The 27,632-nt window shown below is 32.1% G+C and overlaps 2 protein-coding genes across 3 annotated transcripts; one reads left to right on the top strand and one right to left on the bottom strand.

The window, feature by feature from the left end:
• Positions 1-14: 14 nt before the first annotated feature.
• LOC120083031 lies at positions 15-4,178 on the top strand. Its single transcript, XM_039038524.1, has 10 exons — positions 15-705; positions 900-977; positions 2,026-2,221; positions 2,344-2,552; positions 2,664-2,766; positions 2,895-2,995; positions 3,099-3,273; positions 3,409-3,579; positions 3,682-3,782; positions 3,871-4,178. The coding sequence occupies exons 1-10, from the start codon at positions 415-417 to the stop codon at positions 3,928-3,930; spliced, it is 1,485 nt and encodes a 494-aa protein (XP_038894452.1). The 5' UTR covers positions 15-414; the 3' UTR covers positions 3,931-4,178.
• A 143-nt stretch (positions 4,179-4,321) lies between these two features.
• LOC120083032 (E3 ubiquitin-protein ligase MBR2) lies at positions 4,322-7,223 on the bottom strand. 2 transcript variants are annotated; one of them, XM_039038525.1, is made up of 5 exons: positions 6,232-7,223; positions 5,609-5,758; positions 5,228-5,329; positions 4,994-5,149; positions 4,322-4,902 (listed from the first exon to the last, which is right to left on the bottom strand). In XM_039038525.1, the coding sequence occupies exons 1-5, from the start codon at positions 6,829-6,831 to the stop codon at positions 4,768-4,770; spliced, it is 1,143 nt and encodes a 380-aa protein (XP_038894453.1). In that variant the 5' UTR covers positions 6,832-7,223; the 3' UTR covers positions 4,322-4,767. The 2 variants fall into 2 exon arrangements, with proteins under 2 accessions (XP_038894453.1, XP_038894454.1); XM_039038526.1 differs by having other exon boundaries at positions 5,228-5,326.
• Between the last annotated feature and the right edge of the window lie 20,409 nt (positions 7,224-27,632).

The raw sequence follows: 27,632 nt of genomic DNA, 5'->3' as shown, positions 1-27,632 counted from the left end.
TTTTGGAAATCAGGAGCCAAGAATACTGACAAAGAGGAATGTTCAAAAATTAAATTTGTAATTTAATCCCCACAAGAAGAAAATTGTTTTTTTTAATGGATAATGTTAATTGCAAAATGGATGTGGTTCAGCCAAGTCAGCGCAGAAATAGAGCCCACCAAAGGGATAAAAAGTCAAAACTTGGTCAAGTGGGACCCGCTTCGAATGCACGGCCAAATTCCCAACTTGATGACTCAGCCTTCGCCTTCACCGAGTTTTGTAATTTTTTCCCCTAAAAAATTTTCTTCTTCCTAAAATCTCCCCAACCGCCATTTTCAAACCATGTCATTTTCTTGCTTTCTAATTACCCACAAGCAATAACTTCTCTGCCATTCTTTACTTCAAGCTCCGATCTTCTCAAACGCAGAGGAGATAATGGCGACCCTTTCGTTGTCTCGTTTCGATCTCTCCTCAATCGGCCAGAGCAAGGACCGCCGCCGTCATCTCCACCGATTGAGACAAGAAGGGAAATCACAACCTTCGTGGGCCTTACGCCGGCGGAATGTGATCGCCGTGAAGTCCGTCAGGGCGTTTTACGGCGGTGCGTCTGGATTGAATGCCAATAAGGAGAAGGGTTTGATCTGTACTGCCGACGAGCTTCATTACGTCTCTGTTCCTAACTCTGATTGGAAGCTCGCTCTTTGGCGTTATCTCCCTTCTATTCGGGTTTATTCTCACTCTGATCCTAGAAATTGATTTCTCTTCAATCTTTGAGTGAACCCATCTTGTATAAATTGTGAATGTTCGAGACTCGGGGAGAATAATAGATGATGGGTTTCTAATTTAGATTGGTGGGTATTGAGATAATTTTTGAACGGATAGAAATGTGTGTAAGAGAGACTGTTTTGGTTTGCAAACAGGCGCCATCAAGGAATCATCCGCTTTTGCTGTTATCAGGGGTTGGGAGCAATGCTCTTGGATATGACCTTTCTCCAGAGGTGAGTTACATTTTCTTTCTTCTTTTCTCATTTCTTTTCCCATCATTGCTTTCATGTTCTGCAGCAATAAGATGGCGGTTGGAATTGAAATCTCCATCTCACCAACTTGATCTACAAACTGTAGCTTTTGCTTGGTTTGTTTGAAACTCTACGTTTCTTTTGGCTGCTAGCCATATCGACTGACCGATATTGATTCATCTTTCTTTTTACATCTTTGTATAATCACGAATCCTAGAACCAGAGCTTTAACAGAGTTCTAACGACATGATCTATGCAATTGGAAGTATAATTTATCGACCCTCAAACAGATACTAGAAATATAGAACAATCCAAATGTCACATACAACTCTATATGTTGTTTGCTCACATTGTCAAGGAGGGATATTACAGCTATTACCAATCACCATGCTCTCTACTACAGTCGTTCATCCTTTTGTGAATCAAAATCACTAAACAAGAATTACATGATAGTCGTGCCTTTAAACTTACGGCTATCATATCATGCTTCTTGTCCATTACAAGCGCTATGGATTTCATAAATAAGGAACCTTTGATAAGAACTGACATTGTTAAACTCGTATGACACATGGCCTAATCAACACAGCAGTGTTTTTAAATTGGGGATCAATTTGACTAGTAACAAATTGCCAAAAGGCCAATTCCATAGTGTGTGATTCGAGAACTTGCAAAAAGGGGCCCATACGTCACAAATTTCTAAAAGCATTGACGGATTCACAAGGATGAATCAGGATATGGAGACTTAATAAGATGGAGAAGTTAGTAGTGGGACGAAATAGTATATGAAACGGAGTCTAAAAGGTGCATATAAATGCTATTAAAAACTTCCAATGTCCCTCTACAACCAAGCCATCCATTTTCTTTATGTAGTGTGCTTCCTGTCCGGTCTAGTTTTAGATGACCATTATGCTATTTTTGTAGAATAGGCCAAAGGTTCGCTCTCTTCTACTTTCTTCTGTCATTTTTGTGGACTAACTAGATCATCCATGGTTCTCGGTTCTTACACCTATTTACAATGTAATATTTTCAGTCCTCATTTGCTCGCTACATGTCCAACCAAGGATATGACACATGGATTCTTGAAGTTCGAGGATTGGGACTTAGCACTGACAGAGGAAAAATGAAGGATACTGAACAGATACGATCTGAAACTCTGGCGAAACAGCCATTAGTCAAGGCCAGTACATATGAAAGTTCTGAGGGTTCTGGTATTTCTTCAAGAGATGGTCTGTTGAGAACTTTTCTTTCATTAACCTAATTGCACGTTAAGATCTGTGGTATAACTTCAGTTACTGAGGGATGTAAGGACTTTAGCCTCCATTTTTAATACTTTTTAAATTTGTTACAGGACAGACTTCTAACATTGCTACTCAACTTAGGCAATGGAATAAGAATCTTATCAATTTAATTGACGGAGCTCAACAACTGGGTCCATTTCAGCCTTTTAATCTACAAGGTGTTACCTCCGCATTAGAAGAGTTCCAGGAACAACTTCATGTATATGAGAAGTATGATTGGGACTTCGACAACTACTTGGAAGAAGATGTGCCTGCTGCGGTGAGGTGCTTTTTTTTGTTTTTTCATGGATTGCTGAAAATAATACTTCTTCCAACACACCATCAAATGAAGATCTTTAATGATGAACGTGGATGTGATGTTTCATTTTAGATGGAGTACATAAGGAACCAATCCAAACCAAATGATGGCAAGTTACTAGCAATCGGCCATTCGATGGGGGGTATCTTGCTATATGCTACGATCTCTCGCTGTAGTGAGTTTGACATGCCTTCTTATTATCTCATAATGTTCTAACTACTTCAATAATCTTGAAACACAAATCATTCAGAGCCGCGGACCCTTTATAATAGATCTTTCTTGACTATGATTATTCTTTTTCAGGCTTTAAGAAAGTTGATCCACAGTTGGCATCGGTTGTTACTTTGGCTTCTTCACTTGACTACAGACCTTCAAATTCGTCACTCAGACTTCTTTTACCTTTGGCAAGTGATCGTATAAGCTATTGTCAGATGATTTCTTCCTCAATATGACTAATCACATATACTAGATTGAGAAACTAAAGGCAAATCCAACTTTAATGTACAGAGAGATCCTGCACAGAATCTTAATGTTCCTGTGATTCCCATTGGGCCATTGCTTGTTATTGCTCATCCTCTCGCATCCCGTCCTCCTTATGTCTTGTCTTGGTTGAAGGGTCAAATCTCTGCAGAAGACATGTTACATCCCACCTTGCTTGAGAAGCTTGTGATGAATGGCTTTGGTTAAATACTTTTTCCTTCTGTTTATCAATGAAAAATTATCAAATTATTCAGTACTTTACCAATGACAGTTTCATTTCAGCGTTGCTATTGAACTCTACACCCATAGTTGACATGATCAATAATACGATTTTCAGGATCTGTGCCTGCAAAGGTTCTCATGCAGCTATCGTCTGTTTTTGAGGAGGGGGGCTTATGTGACAGGAGTGGTACATTCAAATACAAGGATTATCTACGCCAAGGCAACGTTCCAGTCCTTGCTCTTGCTGGAGACCAAGACCTTATTTGTCCTCCTGAAGCTGTATATGGTAGGATTTCTAATATAATACCTGAGTGACATCGCCGTGCCTTCTCTACATTCATCACCCTCATTGACGACTGTCTTCCCAATCCTTTTTGACATGAATCAGAAACTGTGAAAGAAATTCCTACGCAGTTGGTTTCCTACAAAGTTCTTGGCAAGCTTGGTGGTCCTCACTATGCTCACTATGATATTGTGGGAAGTCATTTGGTACAGTTCTTCTCCTTCACAGTCAGTTCTTAAGCTACTTTGGTTTTCAATCGTCTCTAACTTCTGTGTTCAATGTTATGGAATGTAGGCATCAAGTGAAGTATATCCATTGATAACCGATTTTCTCAACCGCCATGACATGGTTTGATTTTACCATACCATTCAACTCCTCTAGTTATATATATCCCATCAGTTGAAATAAGAAACAGTAGCATGTATATCTTCCACGATAAAATATACACAGATTTCTCACCATATACACAATTGTAAAGAAAGCATACAATCCTATGAAGGATATTACTTGAAGTGAATTATTGGCTTTAGAAAGTTCTAGGTTATGTAATTTGGAATGGAATCTTTATACTAATTTCTGGAAATGTCTCCAGTTAAACTGAAGTCTTCTCTCCCTCTTAGTTTTTTCCTCACTCTGTGGAATCACTGGATAACTACCCAACTCAATTCAATAAAACGAAGGTGGAGATCATCCAAAAACCCAAGAGATTCAATTACAAGTTATAAAATGATGCAACCATACAGTGTTTTTGCAAATTATCATTTGATTTCAACCATTAATTCAATCACGAGAGGCAGGCAAAGCTGCGCCATAATGAAAGCAGATTACAACATTTTACTTGCTCATAAGTTGAATAAGAGCTTTGTTTCTTTGTTTCTTTTTTTCCCTTTTTTTTTTTTTTTTTGTGTGCCCGACGAAATTTGTCGGGAAGGACACAAGAAAGGCATAGTACCTTGAGGTCTTAAAGCTATGCAATCAAGTCAATCCAAAATCACCATAACATGAAATCTCTAGAGGACAGAGGAAAAAGAGAATGGCGCCCATCATATCTATTATAAGCAGATAGGGAAGCTTCACACGAATGAACGAATGCTTTTGCTCATGTAAAAAGGCAATGAAATCTATACACCACATAGTGGAGAAAGCAAGCAGGCAGAGTCGAAGAAGTGCTAGACATGATGGACTAACCGTTCAACCTCGGCCCACCGCTGCTGTCTTACAGACTGGGCATGTATTCTTCTGTGAAAGCCACTGTTTTATACAGTGTATATGGTAGCTGTGCCCACATTCCAGCTTACCCATTTCATCATCTGGTTCATAGTCCTCCTGCTTGTACAAAATAATTGTAGATGTTAAGAATGTGATTACATACACAAATGCTAATCAAAGCCAGCAAAACCGAACTCTTCTACTTCACCTGACAGATGCTGCACTTCCTATCCATTTGTGATAATAAATGAGTTGCTAGCTCATTCACAACAAGGGGCTTCATTTTTCTAATACATCGTACTATCTCATCTTCTTTCAGTCCTGTACTGACATGGCCGATCCGTTCACCGAGTTCAAGCAGCTCCTGTTTCCATCACGAAATAAGAAAGAGATGTGAGTATCACATTGTGTCAAGAAGGAGAAACTCGAGAAACTTACAAACCTCATAGGACATGTTATCGACGTCAAGTCGTAATTCCCTAAATTGGTCGTGTAGATCGAACCTTCCACCCATCAGCAAACTGCTCTGGAACATCATAATCTGCTAAATAATGTAAACGTGATATCAAATGAGCAAATCAGTTTCATATGATCATTGTGAAACAGAGGTTCTTTTAAGTAGTACATAAAAAGAACAGCATGATGTGAAAACATTTCCAACCACCGTGTCAATAAAACTAAAAGAAAAACAGCCTTAAAGGAGAGAATGACAAGATTAACACCACGAACAAAGAACTCAACTGAAACTTATATTTTTAGAACTCAGAGACAGAGTTGTAGAACCACCTTGTCGTTCCAACAAAAGCTTATATTTATGGCTCACCTCAGCAAGGCCATCAGGGGATGGATGACGAACATGGCGATAATATCGACTCCTAGACAGTTCCAATGATCGAGCAGTTGGAAGATCAGAATCAGAATCTAAAAATAAAAGGGTCTCGGGGTTCACTGTTCGCCTTCCTAAACAAGAACGCTGTAATGGGAAAAGCAGAGGAAGTTAAAACGCATTAAACAGAGTTTGTTATCGATGAATAATGAACGATGAATAAGTGATTCTTCGTTTTTATAGTCCCAAAGAAAAGGTTTCATTCAGAAAAATTCCAAATCTAATGCATACCCATTTGCATTAAATACTCAAATTTACGAAGAAGAATAAAATCAAACAAGTTCCAAGAATGGAAGTCGAACAGGGTCAGATAGATTTAGAAGAACCCTATTAAAGAAAAGAAACAGAGACGATAAAGTTCGATTAAAAAAACAGAAGAAACCCATATCTGAAGTTCTGATAATAAAATGACAAAAGCCGAAATAAAATAAACGCCCAAATTCTTCTTTAACTATGAAATCGACACGAATGCTTAACAATAACAACAACAGAACGACACATCGACACATAAGAAAGAAATTCAAAAATAAATTCAAAAGAAAGTAAAAAGAAGTTCGTACCTCCCTCTGAGTTATCTTCTCCAAATCGATTTTTCCCCTTCCAGAAGCATGTCTTCTAGCAACAACACAATCCACAGAAGCAGCCGCATCTGCAGAGAATCCAATTCCAGGGCCACACCAAACATCTTGAGCGTCTAAACAGCTAGCAGAGTTGATGTTCGAATTAGGTTGAAAATGAGAGGCATCAACAATTCCTTGTTGGGTTTTGTTCTTGGAGTTCTTCTGCTTTTTTTTCCTCGTCTTCTTCCTTTCCCAATCCGCTGAAGTTCGAATTACAGCCGGGACAGAAACTTGCTGAGAAGCGGCGGTGGTGCAACCGAGTCCCCTGAGAGTAGCAGAAGAGAAGTTGTTCTTCTTCCTATTGGTGATAATGGAAGAAGGTAAAGCTTCATTTCCACCGCTAGTTGTATTATTGGAAAAAGTAGAGAGCAGAAGAGAAGAAATGGTGGATTTGCAGCGAGTGGATTGAATTATAGAAGGGATTGATGATGGGTTTGGATCTGATTCTGAAATGGGTTGGTTCAAATGGTTCAAAATGCTTTTGGGTCTTCTCAATTTCATGTGTTCACCAACTGTGGAAGTGTGTGTAACAACAGGCATGATTATTAAACAAGGATTAGAATGTAACAATGAAACTGGAGGAGAAGAAAGAAATGGTAAACAAAGGGAAATGAATGGAAGAAGAAACAAAATAGAAGGTGATTTAAGGCTTTTAGAACAGAAAAATGAAAGGGAATGGAGTGGGACTGAAATTGAGTTGAAAGAGAGAAAAGCATAAACTTTAATAAACTTTAGTTTAATCAATCTTTTTGTTCCATTCCCAGATTTGAATGCAGAGGAATGAATGGAAGAAAAAATTAAAAAAGAAAAAGGAGTGATTATGAAGCGATTTTTCTCCTCCTTTCCTGTGCTGTTTGTTAGGTGGGCTCTGTTTGTCTTCTTGTTAGAGTTTGTGGGTAATGTGCCATCATAGAGAGCAGAGTCTCACAGACTCGGGAATCTGTGAACAACTTTTTTCTTTTTCTTTTTCTTTTTTTTTTTTTTTTTTTTTGGGTTTTACCCTTTTTTGCATTCTAAGCCAAATTGATGCTTCCTTATCAAATCAAATATTCAAAATAATAATAATAATAATGAAAAGGGTAATATGGTCATTAAAAATGGGTAGGGTCTGAAAAAAGTCAGATCTATGGGTCACCATGGAATGCAGCTGGAATGGAAGTGTCCCACAGCAGAAAGTCACAGAGTCAAAATTTGTAAGGATTCTAAATTTTGATTTGGGATTCTGTTGATTTTTTTTCCTGGAAATGGACGGTTGTGATACGGTCTTCTTCTTCTTTATTTTTCTTATGCAGATTTTTGCAGAATCGATGAATTTTGTGTTCCCCTATTGAGATAAAAATTTCAAGACTTTATTCATGGGTATTTACCAATTTCAAACCAAAAGGAAACAAGATGATGTTTTCAGAATTAATGATAGTATTGTAAAAATAAAGGTTTGATTTCATATATGGCAAACTAGGTCAAATTATTTAGAGATATAGCAAAACCTAAAAAGAATTATAAAATTGGTAAAAAATATTTGTCAGCTCTACAACACCCTCGAAGCCTACTCTTCCTAAGTCAACCAATTATCACTGATTTCCGTTCCAATCTTTTTTCTTTCGATTTATGTTATTAGTAAATAACTTCACTATCTATTAGTGATAGACGTTAACATTTAATTTTTTTTCTCCCTCTACAAGATCAAATTGAATAACGTTATAGTCTCATCAACTAATTTTTCCTCGTTTACCCAATGATCATCATCGTCCAAATAACAACATTCTTCACATGGCATTCATCAAACATTGGGTGCGCAAAATCAAGACATCCAAATTTTAACATAGTTTTGAAACGATGCTTTTTGGACGAACAATTTAGAATCAAATCCTATGTTGGAGATTTGGGTTATTGGCTTTATAATTTTTTCTAAGGAAGTGGCTTTGCAATGTCTTAATTAAAGTCTTAACATCCAGTTGTGATATCAGAATATTTTTCTTGTAGAATATTTTCCTTATTTGGAATTATCTGGCTGTGATATTTAGTCTCATATGTTTCTTTTTTAAATGCTATTTTTTTTATTCCAAATGGACTTATTTCCTTTATTGAATTCGATTATTTAAAGCGAGTTTTGCAAACCTTTTAGGGTTGTCGAATTTGTTTAATTGAGCAAGACGCTTTCTGTAATTCGGTCAAATTATTCTACATCGTGTTTTTGCTTGTTTGCTCACTATTCCACTGTGCATGTTCTTCATCTATTGAGTGCAACACTTCAAAGGGTTTCACAGTCCTAGGGGGAGCCTAAGCCATTGCTGCTAGAGAAGGGAGCTTCAGAGAAGGAGTTCTCTATCTTAGGAGAACCTAAGATTTGTCAGTGAAGGAAGTTCACTTATTCTAGGGGAAAATAATCAAGCTGAGAGGAGTCTCACACATTGTCAAGTGTCAAAGTGTCAGACGCTAATATTAACATACTTAGAGCGAGCCATCTCACATCTAGGGGGAACCTAGGTGATGTGTGAGTTAAACTCTACGTGAGCCACTGTAGTAGTTGGTGTATTATAGATAAGTACTACATTGTAAACTGCTTAACTTTTTCATATTAGTGGATTATCTTTATTGGGCACTCTGCCCCCCAGACGTAGGTGTTTATCACTGAACTAGGTTTCAACTGTTGTGTGCCCTTACTTGTTTATTTGTTGTTGGTATTTTTGTTGTTACAGTTGTTGTCAGTACTTTCTGTTTAACATCCACATGTCGAATGACGAGTCATCCTATCATATTTTTCACCCTAGTTTCCAAATCACATAATGTACTGTCATTCCTACAACTTTCCTCGCAAATTAGGCACACACCTCGAGTGCAAAAACAAGACTCCCACAATCCAACCATATCGTGTTCTAGCTCTGCAATAACCCTTGACATCGTGTTCTAAATGTGCATAGCAAATGTCACCAAAATCAGAGAGTGCATAGAAGGCCACGAGGCGACTGGCAAGGAACATTTAGTTCATGATCAAGCCAGTACGAGTCATGTGAGCTTGAATTTGCTTTTAATTGGAATATTGTTAATGTAAATCCAACCATATTTTTGTAACAAAATCTGTTTTTTCTTTTGTTTTCATATTTACATGGAATCTGATCCCCCTTTCAACATATATAAAAAGTGAGCTCTTAGAATGAAAAAAATATAGATAGAAAGAAAAAAAAAATTATACACATTAGAAAAGACTAAAAGTTGTACTCGTCTTTCATTCTTCTTCAAGATTATCATCCCGTGAATGTAGGCATCTTAAATTGGCCGAACCACGTTAAAACTCTGGTGTACTTCTCTTCTTTCCCTTCATTCTTTTCTTGTTTAAAGCTTTTATCCATCTGAAATGAAATAGTTTAACATCGAGAGAGAGAGGGACAGAGAGCTGATTTCGAAGAAGAAATGGAAAGTGAAAAAGAGAGAGTAAAATTTTCCCCTTGGTTGGTTTCTTACCAGTTTTTGGTCTCAGTGGGGTTTTACCTCTCCTTCCACGTGCGTGCTAAACTCTCCATCAGTATGGCTTCTTCACAGCCATATCTCTCACCTATCAAGTAGTGTCCTTGGGCTGTATCTTCTTTGTGGGCCTGGATAAAACCATTTGGCATAAAAAACCCAACAAATATGGAAGAGAATGATTGTAGGATTAGAAGAGTTCGAGTTGGAAATGAAGACTTTGGAAAGTGAATTCCATCTGAGTTTTCCAGCAGAGTTTGATGGTAGAAAGCACGGTTTCAAAATTTTAAATAAATCAAAACATATTCACCTATTTTGAAAAATCTTCTCAATGTTGACTATTTTAAAAAAATATTTTGAGTAAATTTCCATTTAAGAAAATTCTCCTTGAGAAATAAAGATTTGATTTTTATTGATACAAATAATAACAATGGTGAATTTGTAGCATGGAAAACTAAACTTAGCTTGATATGACAAGTGTCACGGTCATGCTTGTCCAGGGCATGTTGCCCATGGCCGCATGCCCACCTCCACCTCTTTTTACTATGTTTTCATCTTATGTATCTCATTTTGCTAGGTAGTTTACTTTCTATGTACTTTTCTTAGTGTGTGACCACTCGCCCATTTTCATATGCAAGGGTGACATATGTATTTTTGTTCAAAATGCACTTTATGGGGGTAAGACTAATCATCATATCCTCATACCAGTGAGTTGTATGCTATAAAGTCGTGTTATTGCTTATTTCTTTCTAGATGTACGACTAATGTTCATTGTTTACACATGCTTTCAACCGTTTGCAGAAATATTTTTCTCTAAACCCGTTTGCTAAAACCTTTTTTGAAGAACGAGGGTGGAGGTTGTTTGAAACGCTTATTGTGCCATCGGCTATTTGGATTTGGATTGGCTGACTTGTTCGAGGGTGAGAACAAGTGCCACACAATCATCTCGAGACCCTTACAAAGGTGTGATTGTGACAATTGGTATCAGAGCCAAGTCGGCTCGCGGAGTTGAGAAGCTGTGATCATGTTTGCTACAAAGCAGTTGGGCAAGTCTCATGTTGACCGATTGGTCGAGATAGAAGAGCAAATGCTCTATCTAATAGAAGTCTCTGATTAGGTTTGATTCCTAGAAACTCAATTACAAGAAGTTGTTGACTAGGCCGATGAAATTGGCCTAGTGGCTGGCCGCTTAGACGGGATGCCTGTCAGGAAATTGTTGACAAGGGTTAGGCCCCTAGAGGTAAAAGTTACGAGAAGTGGGCCTCTCGAATGTTTGACAGACTCTGTTACCTCTATGGAAGAATGTGTCAAAGAACTAGACAGCTCGCAAAAAGTGATAATTCAGATGGTGACTAAATTGTCCGAGGACTTTCGAGCCATCATTGATGTCATCCGTGCAGAGATTGTGGACATTAGTGCAAGAATTAACCTCACCATGAGAGCGGTGGGAAATCAAGCCCAAAAAAGGGGTACAGTCCAGTTCAACAAGGTAAAAGTACCCGAACCTAAGCCCTTCTATAATGCTCGTGATGCAAAAACGCTAGAATATTTTATCTTTGACATGGAGTAGTATTTCAAAGCTACGAACACAACGACTGAAGAGCCAAAGATCACCCTAACAACAACGCATCCAGCAGAGGATGCCAAGTTATGGTGGAGATCCCGCTTAATGGACGTCCAAGATGGTCGGTGCACCAACGACACATGGGAGAGACCGAAACAAGAGTTGCATTCTCAGTTCTTCCCCGATAATGTTGAGATTTTGGCAAGACATAAGTTACGAGAATTGAAACATACTGGCACCATCAGGGACTATGTGAAACAATTTGCCAGGTTGATGTTGGACATAAGAGATATGTCCAAAAAAGACAAAGTTTTCTGTTTGGATCTGAAATCGTGGGCAAAGACAAAATTGTATGAACAGAGAATACAGGATCTCTCAATTGCATACGTCGCAGCCGAACGGTTGTTCGACTTATTTGATGAATCTCAAGAGAGTAAGCAATACTCGAGATCCCTTAATAAATGGAGAAAGAGTAACGATTCGAGCCCATCGAGGAATTGTGGGGGAAATAGAGACACTAGTGGGGATGAGAAACCACTTCAGCAGATGATTGGAAATACATGGCGGGGGAAAAATCAACAGAATGTAAGGGGTAGCATAAGGCGAGTGAATGTCTGAAACGAGCAGCCTTTAATGCTTTTCAAGCCTCATTAACCTTGGACTGGAAAGGAAAAGCTGTTCAAGTAGAAGACAAGAATGTACAAGCCGAGGAAGATGGAACCCCACAAGTCGAGGCCCTAAGATTTTTAGCTGCCCTACAGAAGAATGTGGGAGAAACAAAGGAATCCCAAAAAGGAAGACTGATGTATGTTGATGCTTGGGTCAACCATAGATTGGGAAAAAGTACCATGGTCGACTCAGGTGTCACACATAACTCTATGTCCGAAACAGAAGCTAGACGGTTGAATCTCCATTGGAAATGAGGCATAGGTAAAATGAGAGTAGTGAACTCTGCGCTCTTGCCTATTACAGGAATGGTAAAGGGAGCAATCATAAAGTTGGGGGATTGGAGTGGCCCTGTCGATTTCTGATCGTCAAAATGGATGACTTTGACATGGTGTTGGGGATGAAATTCTTGTTTGAGCACCAGGTAATACTGATACCCCTCGCCAAGTGTCTAGTGATCACAGGTTCTACGCCTACCATTATGCATGCTGGGATTAGACAGTCGAATGGGATAAAGATGATCTCGGCCCTTCAGTTGGAGAATGACTTTACCCACGAGTCAGTCGAAACCATGGAAAAGAAGGCCCCTCAAGACATTTTATGTGTCTTGGAAAAGTGTCATGTTGTTGAGCCGGACAGTTCACACAAGTTCCTACCTCCAAAGAGGAGGAGAAGAAGAAGAAGGAAGCTCAGACACCGAAAGTTCCTACCAAAGGACAAGGTTCGAGTAAACTTGTGCCTCAGACAGTTTTGAAGTTGAGGATAAAGAGAACATCATCTCGTGAGCAGCTTTAGAGGACCCGTGGAAGTCATTGAAAGGGTTGGAAAAGCCTCTTATCGGGTGCAGTTACCATCGTGGATGGAGATTCATCCCGTCATCTACGTAAATAGACGAAACCCTATCATCCCAACCATGCCGAGGAGCGATGTAGGGTGGTGACCCATCCGACTGCCACGACGAAGAGAATGACAGAGGAAGAAGTCAATGAGAGGCTTGCTGGAAGAAGTGACAGAGTTAGAAGACCATGACCAAGCTGAGAAGAGTTCCTAGAGGGATGGAAAAGCCTCAAAGATGGAGAAGTTCATTGAGAGCGCGCATAAGGCCTAAAAGGCAACTGCTCAACAATTTGCTAAGTTCGAGTAGAGTCTCCAATTGAGTGGGGGAGAATGTTACGATCATGCTTGTCCAGGGCGTGTTGCCCATGGCCGCATGCTCGCCTCCACCTCTTTTTACTATGTTTTCAGTCTATGTATCTCATTTTGCTAGGTAGTTTACTTTATAGTACTTAGTGTATGACCGCTCGCCCATTTCCATATGCAAGGGTGACAGATGTATTTTTGTTCATAATGCATTATATGAGGGTAAGACTAATCATCATATTCTCATACCAGTGAGTTGTATACTACAAAGTCGTGTTGTTGTTTATTGCTTTCTAGATGTACGACTAATGTTTATTGTTTACACATGCTTTCAAACGTTTGCGGAAACCTTTTCCTCTAAACCCGTTTTCTAAAACTTTTTTTGAAGAATGAGGGTGGAGGTTGTTTGAAACACCCATTGTGCCATCGGCTATGTGGATTTGGATTGGCTGACTTATTCGAGGGCGAGAACAAGTACCGCACAATCGCCTCGAGACCCTTACGAAGGTGCGATTGTGACAACAAGCAACACACTCCGACATTCAAATTATTGTTGATTTTGTGAATAGCTTAAACATTGTATTTTAACATATTTTGGATGTGTCATATTCTCCCGTTTATAAGGAAACTTCGTTTTCATGACGAAGTATAGAGATCATCAATATTCTTTAGGAATTTTTCAAGATTCCTCCACGAATATTAGTTGGACTATTAGTTATTAACTGAGAGGGGTGTATATAACAAATAGAAAAGCCTGACTGCTCCTTTGAATGCACCTATCTTGGTGCATCCCAAATATAGTCCAATAAAATGTTGTCACGTGGCATTTTAAAAAAATATTTTTTTTCTAATTTCTTTTTTGTGTAGTAGAGATAGAGCACAAGAGTTAGGTTGCACCTAATCATTGCTCTATAACAAAATTTATGATACATTCAGTAGTGGACATCCAAGTCTCTAATTGATTGCTCCTTTGAATACACTTATCTTGATGCAATAAAATGTTGCCACGTGGCATTTTAAAAAAATATTTTTTTTTCCAATTTCTTTTTTGTGTAGAGCACAAGAGTTAGGTTGCATATAATCATTGCTCTATAACAAAACTTATGATACAGTCAGTAGTGGACATCCAAGTCTCTAATTGGCTCTTAGGAGCGTGTTTCAATTTGATTACACTCAACCTCCTCAAATCTTCCTCAGCAATTTTTATCATGTTTATCAATATGAACCCATTGATGTCGTCATAGGCCATGAGCCTTTATTTATTTTAGATTTTATTTTATGACTAATTTTCAACCTTCGATTATTATTTTTTTGGGTCAATTAACTCCGTGCTAACATATGGTGAGTAGTTACAATTATACCCTCAATTTTTTAATGATAAATATTGTGCCCTTAAATTTATAGTAATATTAAAATTGGACCTTCAAACTAACATGAGTGTAATTGTAATTAACAACTGTAAAAGTTTGAAGGTTCAATTGTTTTTCATCTTTAATAAGTTTAAATGTCCAATTTTAACACGTGAAAATTTAAGCACCTAAGTTTTACCATTGAAAGTTTGATGATGTTTTTACAATTGCAACTACCATCATAATTTAGAGATGGTTTTTGGAATATGTTTTTTAAATGTGAAACTTATAAAAAATAAATTTTCAAATAAATTTTAAATTGGCATTGTGCATATTAGTAATTGAAATCATGTGAAGATTGTCTTGTTTTGACTGCAATGTGTCTTATATGTAAAGGAACCAAACAGTACTACATGCTTGAATCATTATGTTCTTACATTCTAAAAATAATAATAATAAAATGCTTTTCCAATTCTTTTTTATCTTTTGGAAATAAAAATGCACAATAAAATACTATATTGGATTGAAAACCAGTGCTACAATGATATTCCAAGTTACTCCATTTCCATCTTAGGAGAGGCATTTGGCATTAATATAATAAAATAGGAATAAAGTTTAAAATTGTAAAAAAGTATTGTGATCATTTTCTTTCATTTTGTCAGATGGGCATATAATTATTTGTTCGAAAAGTATAAAATATAACAACAATTAAGGGAAAAGGATATGATTTGAAGCCTAATTAAGTACCCACAATCAAATATGTTTTTTGAAATTCTACCTTCAAAAGTCATAAAATCATGTATCTTTAATCATTTCAATGAGTTCCTTTAGATTATAATGGTGAATAAGCAATTTCTAATTCTTTTAAAAAAAAATTTAAATTCCTTTTTAATCCTTCTAATGATACCATAATTTAGTAATCAAATTAATACCTTTAAGTAGTTAGATTCGATATCTAAAAAATAGATAAATTATAAAAAATAGATAAATTACTATAGTTTTTTAAGTACAAATGAAAAAAATAAACATCATTTAAGAAAAGACGAATTTCTCTATTGATAATCAATAAATCCAGAATACGTGATTTTTTAGTTAAATTTTATTCTCAAAGTATCTTTTTGAGTATTTTTTTGTATGAGTTAAAAGAATATGTATTGTCATATTAGAAGCTTTCAGTATGTGAGGGGAAAAAAACCCAATAAAGGTGACAAAGGAGTTAAGCCCATGTGGATTGTTTTTTTTAAAATTAAATTTAGGCATTTTTGTTGATAAGGGTGAGTGTTCTTTTTCTTTTTCAATGATATAAATTTGAGTTACTAGGTTATTCATAAAAGATTTTATAATTAATTTTGAGGAGCATTAATTTAGTAAATTACAAACTTCACTTAACGTTTGGGTTTACTCTAACTATATGAACTTTAAAAAGTAATCTTTAAATCTAAAAATTATGTAATAAATTTCTAACTTTTTTTTACTTTATGTCTTGTCATATATTTAATATATTCAACATATATAATTTAAAAAATCATGCACCTACTAGAAGGAAAATTATAAGTATTGGATTATATCAGACACAACATTTAAACTAATATTTCATAGATCAATTAATTTTTAGTTTTTTTTATTAATAAGTGCTTAGCTCAATTGACATCACATGACCAAAAGATGTGGTTCGAATCTTCCACCCCTATTTATACTAAAAAAAATTTTAATTTTAATTTTTTTTAAATATATCATAAACCAATATAAATAGATCGTTGGTCTAGCAGAAGGGAATATAGAATTCTAGTAGGAGGCTTTCGTGAAGACTATAAACTGTTTTTGTCTATTTATTAATTTAGACACAATTTGATTTTTTTTTTCCATTAAATTTTATATATTCTATATTCCACATTAAATATTGAAGGTAGAAAAGGACTTATAATGAAAATGAGCTGTCAAGTGAGTAATAATTAAACTTCATCGTATTAGTAAGGGAATTAATATTTTAATTTGTTATTATAGGAATTATTAAATGGGAAAAAACAAAAAACTATGCAACTTGTTTAATTTATGATATTCAAACATTTTACTAGCTAAACAATGTAATATATTTAAGTTAGAAATACAATGGACGTTCTTATAATGTACTATAAACAATTGAAATTTAATTAAGTCAAACAATATTCTCAACTAATATAGAAATTTATAATCTATGATCAATCATACACAATTAAAACTAAAATATTTCTATTTACAAAATGATTAAATTACAAATTTAGCTGATGTATTTAAAGTTTGTGTTAAATAGGTTTTTAATTAAATTTAAATTCTCGATACTATGTTTAATAAACCACTAAACCTTAATTTTACATTTAATCGGTCATTGACTCATTTAGGATTATTTAAAATTCATGAACTTAAAGGCACAAACTTGAAATTTATTCCATTTAAACTATTAGATCTTACATTGTAAGGATAGAAATGTTAGAAGTGTAAACAAAATCTCAAATTAGTTAGAGAATGAAGTGATCACGGATATATAAGTGAGAATTAAAGTGTTTCATGGATTTGGTTAGATTGGGTTGAACACTTATTAGACCTAACACAATTGTTCAAGTCCTAAGTTTCTTTAATCCAAGTTCTAAATAAATAAAATGTTAACATGTAAAAACTTTATTTAATTATCTTCATATATTAAATTAAGATTAACAACTCAATTTCAATTTATGTTATGGAAATTTTATTTATAGAGTGCTACAAATCATTTTTAGAGGTTGTTGGAGAATAAATTATCCAAAAAATAATAAAGTGAAAATAAATATATGCGTTGATAATTGTATTATGGGTAAAACAAATGTCTTCTTTTCGTTTTTTTTTTTTAAATAATAATAAATTCGGGTAGATTTGCGTTATTTTAGGTAAATTCATGAACCAATCCAACCTATAAAAATTCATTTATTTGAATCCAACTCAACCCAACCCAAATCGTATGGTTCTGTTTAGGTTTTATGGTTGAGTTAATCAACTTTTTTTTAGGTCATCGAGTTTTTTAACACTCCTAATAAGAAAAATTGTCTCTATTGATATGTAGACTCTTGGGTGGTACCAAAAGCAAAATGAGTCAGCAAAACCTTAAAAAAGACAATTTATAATTGATTTTAAGATTAAATTTCATCTTTATCAAATAACAATGGATAAAAGTATTATTTTTCCAATAAAACCAACTACAATTATGGCTTGGCTAGTTGGCTTTTAATCAACAAATAAGTACAACAACCATAATAATTAAAAATAGATGTATCAAGATTGACATTTTATTTTCAATAGTATTATCAAATATACATCACATATATATTATTGATTTTGTTAACAAATTTAATATATATAAAGTTAGATTAGTCATGTCAAGACTTAAAACTAAAATTAAAAGTTGGGAATTAAAAGAAAAGGCTAACTAATTACTTTTTCTTTCTTTCTTTTTTTTCTAAGAAAAGCTAACTAATTACTATTAACACTTTCTTCATCAACAATCTCGAACATGTAATTAGACAGGAAATAGTATATAATCAGGATAAAAATGTTAATAAAATAACTAATTTCAATCAAGTATTTAAAATCTATTTGATTTTTTATTTAGGGTTAAAAATCACTTTTTAGTCCCTAGAATTTTTTTTTGAGAATAACAATTTAATATTTGAACTTTGTTTTGTAAAAATTTAGCGTATGTACTTTCAATTTTGTTATGATTGATCCCTAAACTTTAATATGTAATAATTTAGTCGTTATACTTTCAAAATATAACGATTTAGTCCCTCACATAAAGAATTAATCAAAATTCAATGTCAATTTTTAATATTTTATGATGAAGACTTTATATTTTGCAAAAATATTGAGTTTCTAATCAGTTTAACAGTTTATTTATGTATGAAATCTTATTAAATCTTATCAATAATTTCTACAATAGGCACTAAATTATTACAAATTCTAAAATACATGAACTAAATTGTTACATAATAAAATTTGGGTATTAAATTGTTTTAAAATTTAAAATATAGGAACTAAATTGTTATAAACTAAAATTTAGAGACCAAATCGTTACTTTTACAAACGTTTATGGACTAAAGTAATTTTCTATAAAGCACAGACACTTCATATGAGGTAAAGAATCCGTATCAGACACGTATCGGATACCGATACTTCAAGATACTTCCTAAATATGTATCTGACATGCGATTTGACGTATCTATTTTTACGCTTACTTTTTTAAATAAAAAAGACAAGTAACTCATATAATCTTTCCCAATCTAAAACTAGGCAAACTATTTAAAAAACTCACTACTGAGTCCAAAACTAAAAGGAAAAAAATAAAAATTTGAACTTTAGAATCATCTAATCTTCATTTTCACATCTGAGTGCCCATAAAGTTCACCAAAATATAAACCACCTGAATATCTTCAACAATTCAACGAAGGAGTTCTTTGTTTATCTTCATATTTCTCCATCTAATATTCTTCTTCTTTGCAATATGAGTCACTTTTTTATTGCATTTTATTAATGAAGGAGTTCTTTGTTTATCTTCATATTTGTATTGTATTTCAGTGTTTGTATAATATTTTGTGCTATTGTCATGAACGTGTATGTTAAATTTATATATATCCTAGATTTTTTTTTTTTAAAAAAAATGTATATTCAACGTATTAGTATCCTTATCTTATATATATATATAATAACGTATCCTTAGACGTATCTGTATCTTAGTTTTTTAAAAATTGATAAATCGTTGTATCCGATCGTATTCGTATCATGTAGTCATATTCGTATTTGTACTTCATCGGTGATTTTTAACTGTAAAATATGAATCCAACTTTATAATATATATAATTTGTTATGAAATTTAGAAAGGCTAGGGAGAGAAGGATGAAAATGACAAGTGATAAATTTATATATAGAAATTTGTGTTATTAGAACCAACAACTAAAGAAGGGAAGCTGATTGGCACTTTTTTCAGTGGGAAAAGGCTGTTGAGAGATCTTTTTGACTCCCTTTCATTTTTTCCTCTCTCATTTCTCTTCCTTCTTATGAGCATTTTCATTTTATAAACACCTTTTCTCTTCATGGTAAAATGTGAACAATTTTGATTTTGAACAGAACATTTTTATTTTCCAGTACTATCATAGTATTGACAGTTTTTAGTATTACCTATATTTATTAAATGTTCGAAAACATTTTAAAATTATATAAAACTGTCAGAAATAAATTAACATATCAGTGTCAAATGGAATATGCAGTACAATAATACTTTTTTTTTTTCTCAAATTTATATGCAGTTTATCGGATATTTTAATTTTAATATTTTAAATAAATCCTTGCTAGAAATTGAATATGAAAAATGATAATTTGTTAGCATATATTTTCAATGAACTTTTATCAATAGAAAAGTATAAATAACAATTTTAATTAATTTAAGATATATAGCTTTAGTTGTTAAAAGTTTGAATTCCTCCATGTCCAAATTAACGTTAAAAAAAAAAAAAAAATTCATAAAAGATCAACTTTTTGTATTGGTAAAAAAAAAAAACAATTTATCAATCATGTTGTTACATTTTTAATATTTAATAATTTTAAAATATGAATTTGTTTTTTTTTTTTTTTAGATTAAAATTTTAGTTTTCTTTTATCTTTTAAGAAGAAAATGTGGAGAAATGCGAAGAACATTTTACTAGCTATATGTTAGTTATTTAGATTTAAAATTTTAGGATAAATATTTGTCCTTCCATTATCTATCAAAGTACACATATTAAATCTCTGTTTTCTCTACTTTCTCATATTTGCCTCCTTAACTCATTTAAGAGCAATGGGTCAAAATAGAAGTATTTTTATGCGTGGAGATTTGAGCTTGACATTTTCAATATATAGTGGTTTGAGTTAAAACTTTTCGATTAAGTTGTTGTAAAAGGAAGGATACATCAGAAAACATCTATGTCGTGATTGATGTGAATAATTTTAATACATACTATAGGGATTCGAATCTCCTTAAGAAGAGCGAGATACCTACATTTCAATATAATTGTTCGTGTATTTGTTTGTCAATATCTATTCAAATTTTTTTGTTATTTAGAATTTTCCAACGTTCTATTTTAATAAAATGAATTTGCTCGGCTTGGCTGCCAAACAAAAATAAAATATAGTGGTCTTTGTACCGATGACCAAAAAATGGGTAAAAAAAATGTCAAAATGGCCCAATTTTTTCTAAAAAAAGTCGAATGATCATATGCTGACGTCAAATTCAGGTGAAATTATCAGAGTACACTTGCGCACATGTGGAAAACATCTTACTCTCTCTTGGTCTCACTTTATATCTCTCGTTCTCTCTCCATATCTCTCACTTTCTCTGGCTTTCTCTCGCTCTCTCTCTCCACGTCTCTTGCTTTCCCTCTCTCTCTATATCTCTCGCTCTCTCTCCCTCCATGTCTCTCACTTTCCCCTCTCTCTTCATATCTCTCGCTCTCTCTCCCTCTCTCTCCATATCATTTGCTCTCTCCCCCTCTCTTTCCATATCATTCGCTCTCTCTCCCTCTCTCAGACACTCTCGTTTTCTTTAGTTTTACCAGCTTTGGTTTTGCCAAAGTTGGTCAGAGAAGATGTCACGAGCATCATCGGCAGAGAAGAAGAACAGTGGATGCCCTATAGGTCAGATTTTCAACGTCACCAAGAAGAAGGAAAGAGGACAAGAATAAATAATAAAATATTTTCACCGAATTCGTCTGCTAGAGAAGGAGAAGAAGAGGAAGGATAGAGAGAAAAGACAAAAAAAAAAAGGCCGAAGGTCACGTCAGAGAAGAAGGAAAGAAGAAAAGAGATAAATAAATCTGAAGGATAAATTCGTAATTCCACTCATCTATGACATCAACATAAGGTCATTTAACATTTTTTTAAAAAAAATTTAGGTTGCCATTTTGGATTCAATTTTTAGGTCATTACAAATATTCCTAAAATATAAACCATTTTAAGAGCAAAAAAAAAATATTTAGAATATCACAAATAATAAAATTGTTTTTCAATATTAAACATATAAAAGGTTGTGAAACTTAAAAATAAAATAATCGAATTTTGTGTTGCACAAAATAGAGAGGACAACGTACACAACGTGTAAAAGATATAATTGGTTTACTTCTTAAAAAAAAGTTCGGACAAATAGTAAAAACCATCCTTCAAGTATGGTTGTAATTGAAATTATGGTTGTAATTGAAATTATACTCTTAAACTTTTAATTTTAAAATTTGAACACTTAATATTATATAAATATTACAATTGGGATAAATTGAACTTTCCAACTTACATAATTGTATAAATTGTAACATTTGTATAAGTTTAAGAGTTCAATTATCATATTGTGGGTCTAATTTTTATAATTATTATAAATTTGAGAGTCTAATTTTAATATTTATAGAAATTTAGGGATCCAAATTTTATAATTGAAAGTTTAAGGATATAATTGCAACTGCTACCATACTTTAAATGTGATTTTTGCAACTTACCTAAAAAGTTATAATATGCTCTCTCTCTATATATAAGAAATATAGTATGCTATGAATTGTGATGCCTTTGGTAGAAAATTTATATTTTCTTTTTAATAATGCTTTATTCATAAGTTATAATTTAAATAGAATAATATTATATATATATATATATATTTTGCAAATTGTTGAATTTGTAATTTATAATGTATGATTATATTAAAAATATAAAAAATTGTTAATAATAGTAGTATTTCATGTTATAAATTAAATTCGTTTTTTTTTTTCAATTTTTGTTAAATTAAAATATGTCATTAAAGCATATGATATCACACAGAGATAATTTTATAAAAGATTTTAACATAAAACATATTCATAAATGAATGAATAATAATAAATTTGGGCTTTTTTAAATATCTATAACTTATTTTATGGTGAGTAGACAAACTTTCAAATACATTTTTTAAAATTATTTAAATTAGAATCATATTTATAAATTTACTATCATATACGTATTTGTAGAATGCGATCGTGTTTTGTTAGAATATCTGTCTATTAAAGGCTTCCATTACAACACAAAGAGTGAGAGGTCTTTTTAGTCTTCGTCACTTTCTTAAAGTATTTTTCATTTTCCCTTTAACCCCAAATGGATGATTATGTTTTTTTTCCTTTTCAAACTTTTGACGTTCTTTGGTTAATAGATTTATGAAAATGAAATAAAAGGGAAAAATAAAAAAAATAAGAAAAACAAGTGAAAATTTGTGACAAATTTCTATATTTTACCAAATTTCACTTTAAAAATATAACATCTAAATTTATATCTTGTTTTCGCGATAGTTTATATGTAAAATTTAAGAGTACATAAAATATTTGAAAAAGAAAATTTAACTCTAAAGAAAGTATATATTCAAAAAAGAAAAAAGAAAAAAATCTCATCTTCTAACAATTATATAGATATTTTTAAAGGGAATCTTTGGCAATTATTTTATGCTCTATTCCAATCTTTGACTAGAGTTTATTCAACATTATTGTTGCGAGTGAAGTATACAAAGCCAAAAAGCACCATTAGTCGCACTGTTAAACTGTTTTTTTTTTTAAAAAAAAAAATCACATTTCAATTAAATATAATGTCATAAAAATTCAACTTAGTGTATATATATATATAGTATATCTATATGAAAAAAAACTAATATTTTAATAAGATAAAATGAGGTGAGAACTATACTCCTATATTCTTCTTATACAAATGAAGTGTGATATTGGAATTTTATTTTTTTCATCAATGTCCAACACAATAAATTGAGAATAGATACAAATAATACGATAAACTTTAAAATATAAATGCCAATGGCTTATATTTGTTTTAGTCTCTCAAGTTTTAAGTTTGTTTTAATTTGGTTTAAATTTTTTTAAAACATTCATGTGGTCTTTAAAATTCTGTATTTGTTCTATTTTTTATATTTTTTTAATCTTTTATTTATATTTGAATAAATAATACTGTAAATTTATGTACACTACTAAGTTTAGTAGTTAATATGAATAAATCTTGACCCTAAAATGATTTTTTAAAGGTTTTTAAGTACTAAAATATGAGTATTTAGGAAATGAATATTGGATTGAAATTTTTTATAAACAAAGGTTAAAAATAGTTATGTTTTCAAAATTAAAAAAAAAAAAAGAAAAAAAGAAGAACATCTTAAAATTGTAAGGTTGAAGAAAGGTAAACTTTTAAATACCAAAATGAAATTTAAATTTATTAAAAAAAAAAATCCATATAAGTAATAAGTTTACCAAAAGTTGAGTTATGATTTATAAATAAAAAATTAGAATAAGAATAATGGGTTTGCATTGGGAAACTAAAGCCTTTTCACAAACACCAAAACTAAAAAGACAAAAACACCCTGAAAATTGGAGACAAGAATGAATTGTTTTAGGGACTCGAAGCCAAATTAACGTCAGAAAAATGAAGAAACCTAACCTCCTTTATGAAATAGATGAATTATTGAAATTCTATATATACTATCTAATATAAATATTATTGTCATCCATAAAATTAAATAACGTCACAACACCATTAATAAGATGAAACCACTAGTTAAAGATCTCAACACTCTTAATAAGATAGATGTACTACATTCTCATATCCAATTAATTTAAAATGAGGTTTTATTATCAAATTTGTTAGCCTTTTAATTATGTCAGAATGCATATAACAGAATTGTCCTCATAATTTTTTTTAATGTAAATTTGACTCAACACACTTTTCTTAACATCAATATTGATATTAATTAACTCACTAATTCATTAGATGAATGTGGTTACTTTAGGCTTTCTATAGTATTATAGGTTGAAGATATTATTATGAAATTAAGCAATAATTGTGGTAATGAGAATATTATATTGGAATGTACTAAAACTTTTGTTTAAAAAAGTATTTGTAAACTTCAAGGCAATTAATTATATATTTCTTTTCAAATTAGGATGGCTTACTTGATTAAGTTAAGTATAAATTTTGAACTTTGCAGCAGATTTCCCACAAGAACATACTTATGACTACACTCATAAGTCCTCAACAATTTCTGACATGTTTCTCGACATGAACCCTTTGATGTTGTCACAGGCCACGAGCCTTTATTAGTTTCAGATTTTATCTTACGACTAATTTTCAATCCATGTTTATTGTTTTTTGGGTTCATTGTAAAAAATTGTTTAAAAATATGATGATAGTTATAATTATACTCTCAATACTTTAATAGTAAAAGTTGAGCGTTAAAATTTAAACAAGTGTTAAATTTGAACTCTCAAACTCACATTATATAAATTATAACAATTGTATAAGTTTGAGAGTTCAATTTTAATCATTTGGATGACAAATTTCTATTTGTAAGTTTGTGGGTCCAATTTTAATATTTGTAAAAGTTTAAGGGTCTAATTTTTTTACAATTGAAAACTTGAAGGTTTAATTGTAATTACCACCATACTTCAGGGGGTGACGTTTGCAAAAAAGAAAGAAAGAAGATTACAATGTTTGAGAAATAAATAATCTAGAAATATTGGTCAAATCGAGCTTAATTCAGCAATTCAATCTTCCACCCTTGTGATTTAATTATTGTACTAAAAAGTAGAGAAAATGTGTAACTGCAACTACTACCATACTTCAGATGTGACTTTTGCAAAAAAGAAAGAAAAAAAGTTACAATGTTTGAGAAATAAAGAATTTAGAAATATTGATCAAAATTGAGCTTAATTCAGCAATTCGATCTCCCATCCTTGTAATTTAATTATTGTACTAAAAAGTAGAGAAAATGTGTATTTGCAACTACTGCCATATTTTAGGGTGACTTTTGCAAAAAAGAAAGAAAGAAAATTACAATGTTTGATAAATAAAGAATCTAGAAATATTGGTCAAAATCAAGCTTAATTAAGCAATTCGATCTCCCACCCTTGTAATTTAATTATGGTACTAAAAAGTAGAGAAATGCAGGAGAGAGAGAAAAGAGAGAGATAGACAAACACAATGAAGAAAAAAAACATTTGAAGATTAAAAAGTATATGACAACTTGGAGATTAAAAAGTATACAACAATTTGGAGATTTAAATTCGAAGATTCAAAAAAAAAGATGAAGTAATGATTAGATGCAACCTAGACTACACCTAACTCTTGTACTCCCCACATTTCTACCACAGAAAAAATAAATAAAAAAATTATTTTAAAAAAATAAAAATACCATGTGACAACATTTTATTGGAATATATTTAGAATGTATCAAGATAGGTACATCCAAGAAAAGATCCAAATTTTTCTTCGAATAAGAAGAGTTTGAAGGGAAAAGAAAGAGGGAGAATAAGTTACAAAACTCATTTGGATACACCAAAGACTTTTTTCCCCACACAATTAAATCAAACGTCGGCTACAAATGTCATGCTTCTTGATAGCATTTTTTTAAAGCTTCATCATGTGAAAAGTAGCAAAATATTTTTAGATTAGGAAAAAAAAATAGCAAATCCATTTCTTATTTGATGAATTAATAATTAATAGGTTACAAAATACCCCAAATAGCAAATATAATGAATTTATCTTAATTTTTGAAGCATTAAATTTTCATACTCTTAAATCTTTTATTTTTCTATTTAAAAGATTTTGCTTGATAATTTGGGAATCTAACAACAAAATTCAACCTAACATTTTCTTTAACAATTGTTTATTAAAATTACATTACAGCTCAATTGAAGTAGTTAATATACATCATATTTTTTTTTTAAAAAAAAAATTATAAATGATATAAACATTTAATGATTGTTTGAGATTTGTGTGACATTCATTTAGTTAATTACTATGTAATTTTGTTATGTTGTTGAAGAGCCATAGAAGACGGAGAAATTGGTGAATAGCACAAGAAAGAAATAGATAATGGCTACTTACTTGAAAATTGATAATTATATAAAATAGGGAATTGAAATAACTAAGAAAAACAAGAATTATAAGTTGATTATTTCTCTTTCTCGTCAAGTATCCACCTGTTCAATTTTGCAAATGAGATCTTCTAAAAATTAAAGGTAGGTGGCTTCCTTCTAAATATCTCCATAGTCAAGATGATGAGTTTTGAGTCGATTCGATATCTATACAGTGAAGAATCGCACAACAACAAAAAAACTTCAATCCTAATTTGAAAAATTCAATTAAGAAGACCAAATATTTCTCATTATCATATTTTCTTCGGTATTTAGAAGAGAATCAATGAAGAATAATCTAGAGCCTAAAACTATCTAGGATCGCACATAAAAAAAAAAAAAATAATTCCTCCGCAAATGAAGATTTCAAGAAATATTTGGAGAAAGTTAAGTTGTTATACAGAAAAATTCTCACAAAAGTAGCAATATATAGAAGCCAAAACGGAAGACAAATAAATTTGGTAAAGAAGATAAATCATCAAATATTGAGTTTTTAGATAATAACTTCGGGAAAGAAAGTGGATCGAAAAGGCTATGACACTCATTTTCTAGTAATTTAAAATACGAGAAGGAGAAAATGAAAGGAAAATCGGAGTAATAAGAATAATGTGAAATATGGAAAGAAATAGTAAAAAAAAAAAAAAGGGAAAAGTAAGAACAATAAGAGATTCGCAAAAAAATACCAAAAAAAAAAAAAAAAGGAAAAACAAAAAACTGTGATTTGATATATTTTTTTAATCTTATCTCAATATTCAAGGGGTGATCTTATAGGCTATGATCTAAGTTGTTGATATTCAAATATAAGTAGGGAAAATTTTAATTACGGTCCAATACAAAATATCGTTGAGTGTATTTTAGAATTTTCATTGAGGACATTTTAGGATTTCGAAAAATGGAAGCACGTTCATCAGATGAAGTTTGTTACAGCTTTGAAAACTTTCGATTTTTACCAATCTTCATTATGGAACTTCAAATGTTACTATCGGTCCCAATTTCCCTTCTTAAATCTCTTGAAATAAACAAACGGTAAAATATAATATTTTATAAGAAAAATTTTCACAGATAGAAAAATGTAAAACTATTAACAAAAATAACAAAAAAAGAAAAAAAAAACACTGATCAACGTCTATTCGCACGAGATTTCAAGAGAAATTTATTTCATGGAACTTGAACTTTGTATTTTTATTAATTTTGTGGAAAGTGAGTACA

Source organism: Benincasa hispida, chromosome 8 (assembly GCF_009727055.1).
Source record: "Benincasa hispida cultivar B227 chromosome 8, ASM972705v1, whole genome shotgun sequence".
In the NCBI taxonomy this organism is placed as follows: Eukaryota; Viridiplantae; Streptophyta; class Magnoliopsida; order Cucurbitales; family Cucurbitaceae; genus Benincasa; species Benincasa hispida.
Note: the sequence above shows the minus strand (reverse complement) of the source record. Positions and strands in the feature narration are given on the sequence as shown.

Bases quoted from the DNA above. Each gene is read 5' to 3' on its own strand.
- LOC120083031 (XM_039038524.1), top strand. From the start codon at position 415: ATGGCGACCCTTTCGTTGTCTCGTTTCGATCTCTCCTCAATCGGCCAG. The intron at 2,553-2,663 runs GTGAGGTGCTTT...GTTTCATTTTAG, and splicing joins AAGAAGATGTGCCTGCTGCG to ATGGAGTACATAAGGAACCA. The intron at 2,996-3,098 runs GCAAGTGATCGT...TTTAATGTACAG, and splicing joins TCAGACTTCTTTTACCTTTG to AGAGATCCTGCACAGAATCT.
- LOC120083032 (XM_039038525.1), bottom strand. From the start codon at position 6,831: ATGCCTGTTGTTACACACACTTCCACAGTTGGTGAACACATGAAATTG. The intron at 5,330-5,608 runs GTGAGCCATAAA...TACATTATTTAG, and splicing joins CCCCTGATGGCCTTGCTGAG to CAGATTATGATGTTCCAGAG. The intron at 4,903-4,993 runs GTGAAGTAGAAG...TTGTACAAGCAG, and splicing joins GGAAGTGCAGCATCTGTCAG to GAGGACTATGAACCAGATGA.